This window comes from Solanum dulcamara, chromosome 8 (assembly GCF_947179165.1).
Source record: "Solanum dulcamara chromosome 8, daSolDulc1.2, whole genome shotgun sequence".
NCBI classification, from domain to species: domain Eukaryota; kingdom Viridiplantae; phylum Streptophyta; class Magnoliopsida; order Solanales; family Solanaceae; genus Solanum; species Solanum dulcamara.
The window spans coordinates 48,194,618-48,203,764 of NC_077244.1; the positions used below are offsets into that span (position 1 = coordinate 48,194,618).

General features: G+C 35.4%; 1 protein-coding gene across 1 annotated transcript; it reads left to right on the plus strand.

Annotated features, from left to right (window-relative positions):
- Window positions 1-2,715: 2,715 nt before the first annotated feature.
- On the plus strand, window positions 2,716-8,441 carry LOC129899921 (uncharacterized). The gene is made up of 3 exons (XM_055974917.1): window positions 2,716-2,828; window positions 7,853-8,079; window positions 8,257-8,441. The coding sequence occupies exons 1-3, from the start codon at window positions 2,716-2,718 to the stop codon at window positions 8,439-8,441; spliced, it is 525 nt and encodes a 174-aa protein (XP_055830892.1).
- The last annotated feature ends 706 nt before the right edge of the window (window positions 8,442-9,147 follow it).

Sequence of the window (9,147 nt, forward strand, 5' to 3'; positions counted from 1 at the left end):
CCAAGTGGGTGATCAAGTTCTTGTTGTAAGAAGACCCATTATTACTTCTCGTCGGTCTGGAAGCAAGTTCTCCGCCAAATGGGATGGACTATATGTGGTACAAGAAGTATACTCAAGTGGCGCTTACAAACTGGTTGACTCAGAAGGATTGCGCATTGGCCCCATTAACGGAAAGTTCATAAAGAGATACTATCCTTGAAGAAAAGAAACTCACTCCTTAAGGTACGAGTATAAACTGCATGTTACTCCTGGCCCGCAAGAGTATAAACTGTGCACGGCACCCCATAAAAAAATGTTCGCTAGGGTGAAAATCTCGAAAGAGGCGGCCTAGGCAAAAGTTAGGACCAAAAAAAAAAAACATCATTCTCTCAGAACTACATTATGACTTGATCCTCTTCACTGAGGTACGTAGGCGCTTAGAATTACATTCTGAGTTCAGTCGCATGAGTATCCAAAGAACCCATAGTCTCTCTTGACCCTCTCCACTGTGATCCATGAGTTACATCCTAAGTTTAGTCTCATAAGTTCAAAAGAAATGGGGCACGCTATTATTTGAGCATTACAATGTTCTTGTATATTGTCATATATGACGTGTGAATTAAAGAGGGCCAATCAAGAAAAAATTTGAATTCACTTCAAAAAAATATTCGTACAAATCCATAAAGCTACTAGCTGTGATTATTGTACATGTAGTTTTTTTTTTTGGATTCTCTACACTAATATACAAATATTTTCTTTTAATAAGAACATGCGAATTTGAATCTATAAGCTTTTCTGTATGTGAAATTAATTTTTGAAGTTTGCTTAGAACTATCCTGCAAGACTTGAACTATAAATTTTTGATATGTTAAGAAGTTTAGTTTCTGATAGATTGAACCTCTCTTGGATTTGGTGCTCTCATACAATGATATATCTCTCGTACTATCGAAACACACAAGGTAATAAACAACGATGTTTAGGGGAAAGTCCACACTTAATGTGAATTACATCAATGCATCAATATGAGCATATAACTGTTGAAGCTGAAACGTAAAAGAAATACTTAAAGAAATAGGCAACATAATGCAATCAAAAGGATTTATGAAAGAGTGACAGCTAAAAAAATATGATAATATATAGTTCACAATAAGCTAGCCTAAACGCAGCTTATAATTAGTTAAGTCTTGAAGAGAAACCTCTAAAAGTCTCTTCTTCTCTTCCACATCATTTGAGGCATTCGCAGTAGCTAGAGAAACATCAGCACATTTGTTATACTCTTGTTCAGCTGCTGAGACTTTAGATTCGACATCTTCAACTTCTTTCATGGCAGCATCTCGAAGGGCTTTTAACTCCTTCACCTTCTTCCTTGCCTCCTTAGAGATTGGCAGATGTCAGACAATTCTTCGGATTTCTCATTCTTTTCAATCAAGACAAGATCAAGGTGTCTTTTGGCATTTATATATGGCTCGGATTCTTCAATTTTCAAGGCTTTATCAGATAGGGATGATCATGCTTGGTCGTAGGAGGTGGCAAGTACAAAGAGAGATCCCAATAAGTTCTTCAAAGGAGAAATATCCACACCCATTTCATCTACATCCTTAAGAATTACTTGGACCTCGTCCTCAAGAGAAGAAACACGTTCTGCAGTGAGATTAGCGAGCTTAGAACGAATCTTATTCCAAGCTCCTTCGACAAAATTCATTCGAAGCTCTGAGATGACTTGCTTTCCATCAAAAATGGACACGGACGTAGTCCTTTCATGTGGGACAAAAGTAGCCTCTCGCCCTAATTTGGGTGACGAAATTGATTTTCTTGAAGTCGGCCCCTGTACAGATTCATTACTATCTTGTGGCTTGCTTTGACAAGAAGTCTCCAACATGCTAACGTCGTTCGCCTGAAAAAAATAAATAAAAAAAAATATAAAAAATATCATAGTTAGTGGAATCGTGTGGTGTCATGGAATAAAAAAAAAAATAATAATAATAATAAAAAATCATTACCTCTTTAATAGCTGTCAAAGTCTTTGAAGAACTAGCATTGTTGTCGGAAATCTCTATCGGATGTGAACTACCATCGTTTGGCGTGTCACAAGGTAGTTTCAACTGCTTCCAACAACGATCACTACGGGTGCTACTACTTTCATCTTGAGATGGCCGCTTATGAGATGTCCGTTGAATTTGAGCTGAATACTTTTCTTTTTCAACTTTCTCAAGGGAAAATCCCTTGATCTTGTCTGGAACAACAACTTTAGACTTTAAAATAGTAGTTTGACTCATCATTAAGACCTCCTCGTCTTTCTTTTGAAGAACATTACTATCCAGACCAACAACACTCACCAAGGACTGTATATAATTTTCAAGAAAATTTCCATGCACCTTCTCCCACCAAGACTTGTAATTGAGCGAAAAGAATTTCTTCAAGTTGGACCCACTAGGAGGAAATGTTGCTCTTGCCCTAGATTTTGTCAGTACACAAATTCGTGCAAGTCTTAAGCCCTCGGCTAATGAAGCTTCACAAAAATCTTGATCTAATCGACCAGGAGCATCTTGAAAAAAGCCAAATTGATGACTGAATCTGTAGGGACTATAAGGATCCACAATAAAGATATTTTCGTCCCTTAAAGTGAGATAGTTTGAGGGAAGGCTCATAAAGAAATTTGATTGAAATTCCTTTTCAGTGCCGTCGTCGTGGTAGTGGTGAGTATTAGGCCTTTTGATCAGTGTTGCATCCCACACAATGGTTCCCCCTCCATGTATATGCTTCCTCGCATCCTCTTTATCAAAATACCTGGCAGCACCTTCACCAGAAAAAGAAGCCATAAGAGGATCAGCCGGTCCACCTGCTACTGGGTAATGAGTTTTGAAGTAGTAGGCCAACCAACCATACACATAATGAATTGGAAAACAAGTTTGAACGAGATCAAGTCGTGAGCATTTTGAAATCGTATTTAGACCTTTGTAAATGCTGGCTAAGACGGGAACTGCAAGGCTAACTCTTCATCCACATACTAAATGACAGGCAATTCTGAAGACGCCCGGACGAATAAAGCCATCCTCCTTCGTAGGAAGCATAAATACACACAACCAGCAAGATAAAAAAGCTGCCAAGTATATTTCAATTTTTTTGTGACTCTTAACTTCCATCTGGTGAAATAAAGCTTCTTTAGCAGGAGACCAGTTAACAAATTCACCAATTACGCCATTTGGGTTATGCGATGACTTAAGACGGGCAGATTTATTTTCTCTTCTCGATGGGGGTTGTCCATATTTCATATCTTTCTTACACCAAAACTCTACCCATCTTTCCACAGAAACATTTGGGTCATGATTATTTTTTACTCGGATTCGATGAAAAGCATCAAATAAATGCTCATAAGAGTGAGGAAGAAACCTTTTACCCTTATCAAATGTGCCTAAAAGTTCTGCAACATTTGGCACGACTTCCTCGTAAAGACTTCCTGCTATGGGTAGACCACCAATCATGTGTAAGTCCTAAAGTGATATAGATAATTCTCCAACTGAAGTAAGCAGTGTATTTGTAACAGGACACCAAGCTTTGCAGAAGGCCTGCATGATGTAGTGTTACGATCATAAGTAAAAAGTGAACCATACACAACATCATATATTTTTGCATCCTTCAAAGTCTGGCGATTCCTGCTAAGGATATCTTCAGTCCACTCCCAATAGCCTGGAATGTAGTGAAATTCTCCATCAAGTGTAAAAGTGTCATTCCATCGAGTCTCTCTATTAATGATTCGTCGCCCCAAACATGGTAAAGAAGTTGCAATATTTTTGGTACGATGATTAGGAGTACAAAGTATCCACATCTTAGGAGGATGGCTGTTATATTCAAGAGTCCAATCCTCTAAACCAGGAAGTTCCCCCAAAGATGGCCATGGAGCAGCATATTGGCCAACTAAGGGCGTACTTACAAGCAGTTTGGTCTCCACCTCACTGTCTTTATGATCTGATATCACAAGGTCCGCAACTCTGAAGAAGGAGAAGTTAAATCTCTAAAGTAAACCATGATTCAATCTGCAAAAAAAAAATTAATAATTATATATATATGTTTTGTTAGCTCATAAATTAGTAATTCAATAATCATGGTCATGCATCTTGATAATGAACGACTATATTCTTTGAGCAAGGCCTATGCCTAATTCAGACGGTGTAAAGTCTTTGCCATAAATCATGTAAAGTCTTTGCCTCAGACAGTGTAAAGTCTTTGCCACAAATCATGTAAAGTCTTTGCTTTAGACTGTGTAAAGTCTTTAGCTCAGACTATGGAATGCCTTTTCTTTGCCATAAATCATGTAAAGTTTTTGCCTCAGACGGTGTAAAGTCTTTAGCTCGGACTATGGAATGCCTCTGACTCAGATAGTGTAAAGTCTTTGCCATAAATCATGTAAAGTCTTTGCCTTAGACAGTGTAAAGTCTTTAGCTCGGACTATGGAATGCCTCTGACTCAGACAGTGTAAAGTCTTTGCCACAAATCATGTAAAGTCTTTGCCTTAGACGGTGTAAAGTCTTTAGCTCGGACTATGGAATGCCTTTTCTTTGCCACAAATCATGTGAAGTCTTTGCTTTAGACGGTGTAAAGTCTTTAGCTTGGACTATGGAATGCCTTTGACTCAGACGGTGTAAAGTCTTTGCCACAAATCATGTAAAGTCTTTGCCTTAGACGGTGTAAAGTCTTTAGCTCGGACTATGGAGTGCCTTTTCTTTGCCACAAATCATGTAATGTCTTTGCCTCAGACGGTGTAAAGTCTTTAGATCGGACTATGGAATGCCTCTGACTCCGACAGTGTAAAGTCTTTGCCACAAATCATGTAAAGTCTTTGCCTTAGACGGTGTAAAGTCTTTAGCTCGGACTATGGAATGCCTTTTCTTTGCCACAAATTATGTGAAGTCTTTGCTTTAGATGGTGTAAAGTCTTTAGCTTGGACTATGGAATGCCTTTGACTCAGACGGTGTAATGTCTTTGCCTTAGACGGTGTAAAGTCTTTAGCTCGGACTATGGAATGCCTTTTCTTTTCCACAAATCATGTAAAGTCTTTGCCTCAGACGGTGTAAAGTCTTTAGCTCGAACTATGGAATGCCTCTGACTCAGACGGTGTAAATTCTTTGCCACAAATCATGTAAAGTCTTTGCCTTAGACTGTGTAAAGTCTTTAGCTCGGACTATAGAATGTCTTTTCTTTGCCACAAATCATGTAAAGTCTTTGTCTCAGACGGTGTAAAGTCTTTGACTTGGATCAATAGAATAAAAGTTTATTGCATATGAAGTAATATTTTCATTTGCAAAAAAAAAAACAAAAAAAATAATAATAATAATATATATATATATATATAAAATGTACCTCATATGTTGATGAACTCAAGAGGATATGCAAAAAGAAGTATCAAAACTGTCAATACCAATGATGAAAATAAATAGAAGGAGAGATTCTATTTATAGACAAGTAGTGATGGTGAGAGAGTCCTTCTTCCAAAGTAATTGTAATTACTTTTTGGGTAGGACTCTAGTAAAATGATAAAAATTTATTCTCTCCAAATCCTAATTGGATGTGAAATTGTGAAAATTTGGGCTATCCATATTCTAAAAGGAGTGTATCATTTCGGAATTCTAATTGGATTTGGAAGACAGAATAAAGGGTAGGCATTTGCAAAAAAAAGAAGTGAAAAATAAATAAATAAATTATCTAGAACGATATTGAAGGAGTTTAAATCTAAATTTTGGATATTCAAAGTAATCAAGCGGCTTGTGATTTTGAATTTCCTACATGAAGATATAAAAGTTTTAATAAAATCACTCAAATCTGAAACCTCCAGCATGACAAAATCTAGAGTTAACTTTTAATTATTTTTTTTATCTAGAACGGTCATGAAAGTATTAAATTCTCAATTTTGGATATGTTGTAAATCCAGAAGTCTAGTTTCTAGAAAATCACACCGTTCGTGATTCCTACGTATCTACAATAAGATATGAATTTTCTACGACAGACATGTCAAGATGTGGAAAAGGCTGTTGAAAATCAAAGAAAAGAGAAGAAGAAAGTACCACGGTGCTGATCGTCAAGCCACATTGCTGCAAAACAATGAAGGTCAGACATCTATTTATAGAGGTTTATTAGCATCTATTATAACTAGATTCAAACTTGAATTAAGCTTCTATAAAATTGACTCCTAAGCGGATTCCAATTAGTTGTGGAATCTTGCATTACAAGTAAACACCCTAAAAAAAATTGCAAAAAAAAAAAGAAAAGGTGAAAATAATAATAATAATAATAATAATAATAATCATTTTTTCTTCTCTTTCCTAATCCTCATTGGATAAAACTAATTTGCCACATTCCTACTCCAACAATGATGAAGGGGTGCATCAATATAGTATGAATTCACGGTACATCTCAAAATACATGACATGTCATTATCCTACAAGTAATACTTCAAGCCTAGTCTTCAAAAGATAAAATATCTCGACAAGACTTGAAGCAGGGGGCATTTGTAATCATTTACAATTTATTAAATATAAATTTGTAGAATGGTTCAATTTATATTAAATTCAAGATATATTAGTATAAATAAATATTTTGGATTAATAAAATTAGGTCGATTATTTAAGCCCAATAAATGTGGATTTAATTAAAAACCTAAATCCATTGATTTGGGCTATAAAGATGACTCCACTTTGTTAAGCCCAATATCATCTCATCCTAGAGGCCCATTTTCATGCCACATGTCAAAGTTAAGTGGCAATTCAAGTCAAATTAAATAAGCCACTAGAATTATGCCATGTGCCAAAGTTAGGTGGCAATCCAAATCAAATTCAATAAGCCACTAAAATCATGCCACATGTCAAAGTTAAGTGGCAATCCAAGTCAAATTAGATAAGCCACTAAAATCATGCCACATGTCAAAGTTATGTGCCAATCTAAGTCAAACTAATGATGCCACTAGAATAATACCACGTGTCTATGTGACATGTTCTGACCAATCAAATTAAAACTCTTCAACAAAGAAATCTGATTAGTCAGTTCAAACCAACCAATCAAATCACACCCTCATACCACTCCCTACAACTATAAATAGGGGTCCTCATTATTCTGAAAGAGGAGGTTTTTTGAAGAACAAGAAGCAAGAAGAGAGCTCGTCGATCAAAGGCCGTCAATTCTCTACAAAGCTACAAAGTTCAAGCAATCAAATTCAAGCTCAAGTTCAAGATAAAAAACGAAGACAAATATCAAAAAGTTCGAGATCAAGTTACTTGTTCATATTTATCGTTTGTCATAACCATACTAGTGTTCGTGACGAATACTTCAAATCCAAATTCGAAGACAAAGATTCAAGATCAAGCTATTCAAGCCCTTGACTCTAAATCAAATTCAAATTCAAGTTCAACGTGTTTCATATTATTTGAAGAATCAGAGGATTATTATAGAGATTGTAATCGCATTACATTTTGAAATCAAATATTACACTTTGTTACTCCAACTTTCCGGTCTTGATTATTTATTTTTTTCGGCTCGAAAATTTGTTGTTTACAGTTCTATCCTTCCTTAAATGCCCTTATGGATTTTAGATAACATCAAAAAAATTAGAGAAAAAGAATGGAATATTCTCCTCTCCCACAGAGTATGCTTCTGATTAATAGTGAGATGAAATTTACCACGTGGCAACATAATACCATTGGGTTGAATCGTTTTTTTGGATTTTATTTTTTTTTGAAAATAACCAACAATAAAAATAGTATTATAATATTGAATATAAGAAAAATTAATGAACATATTTTTTTTTGTAATTTTTCTATTTCCTTAAAAATCAAAAACAAAAAATATTATCTAAAAATAACTATTTTTGTGGTTTATTTCATAGTGATCAAGAGAAAAGTGTTGAGGAAACCAGTCAGAAGGATGCACAGAAGCTATCGGCTAAAATTGACAGTCACGAATTTGATAAAAATAACCTCAAGAAACTAAACAATAGAAACATAGAGCAAGGAAACAGTGACAATATTGAGAAAGATAACAATGATGACAACAATGAGCAGAGTAGGAATGACAACAATATTGAGAAAGGAAATCAAGAGTCTAGAATAAACAGTTAGAACCATCAAGAAGACTATTCCAGCAGCAATCATGAATATCAAGAAAGCAACAAGAATAAAGGAAAAAAAGATGCAGAGGCTATTTCAAATAACTTCAGTCCTAGAATTTAAAATTGTGAAGGCATATAACTGATTTTGGACTCTGAGGTTAACAAACCTTTTGCTAAAATAGAAAGTTCATCGGATGATGAGGTTGCAGATAGTTTGATAGGGTCTCTTGCTCCTAGCCTTAGAAACATCAATGAAGAAGGTAATATAGAAAAAGATCAAGAAGGTATTGCCCGAGACTCATTTGAAAGAGGCAGAGCACAAACAAGGGTTGTCTCTAATCAAAAGGGGAAGAAGTCGACATCGTAGAAATGCACAAAAAATTAAGAGACAAGACTGCTCCCTCTTACAAGAGAAGGAGTCCAAACTAGAATCCTATCCTATTTTTTTATGATTAGTGTTATATTCTGGAATATAAGGGGAGTAAGATCCCAAAAAGCTATTCATAGATTGAAAAATCTGATCAACATCAATCACTCAGATTTTGTTGCTATTAGTGAACCTAAGGTCAACAGAACAAGATAGAGGGCTATAAGAGGTTTTTGGGTTTCATGGAATGTGTTACTAATGATAATGGAAAATTATGGTGCTTCTGGAGACATAATCTACAGATGAGTAATATCATTAAGGATGAGCAGCAAATCACTATCAAGTTCCATCAAAATGTAGGTGTTCAAAGATACTTTTATCACTGCAGTGTAAGCCAAATGTACTTTTACAGAAAGAATAGATCTATGGGAAAGTCTCACCAATATTAGTGGTATTATTGATGGTCCATGGTGCATTGGAGGTGACTTTAATGTTATTATAGACGCTAACGAAAAATTGGGAGGTAGACCACATAGAACTTATAAGAGTTTGGATTTTATCAGTTGTATGGATCAATGTGGAGTGTTTGACATAGGTTTTGCTGGACCTAAGCTCACTTGGTGTAAAAATTAAGAATCTAATTTTAGAATTTGAAAATGATTGGATAGAATCTTTATCAATGATCTTTGGGAACAAAATTATCAAA

Excerpts from the sequence above, each read along its gene's own strand:
- LOC129899921 (XM_055974917.1), top strand. The coding sequence starts at position 2,716 with ATGGTTCCCCCTCCATGTATATGCTTCCTCGCATCCTCTTTATCAAAA. Across the intron at positions 2,829-7,852 it reads GCCGGTCCACCTGCTACTGG|TGATCAAGAGAAAAGTGTTG; the intron begins GTAATGAGTTTT and ends TTTATTTCATAG. Across the intron at positions 8,080-8,256 it reads TCAAGAGTCTAGAATAAACA|AAAGTTCATCGGATGATGAG; the intron begins GTTAGAACCATC and ends TTGCTAAAATAG.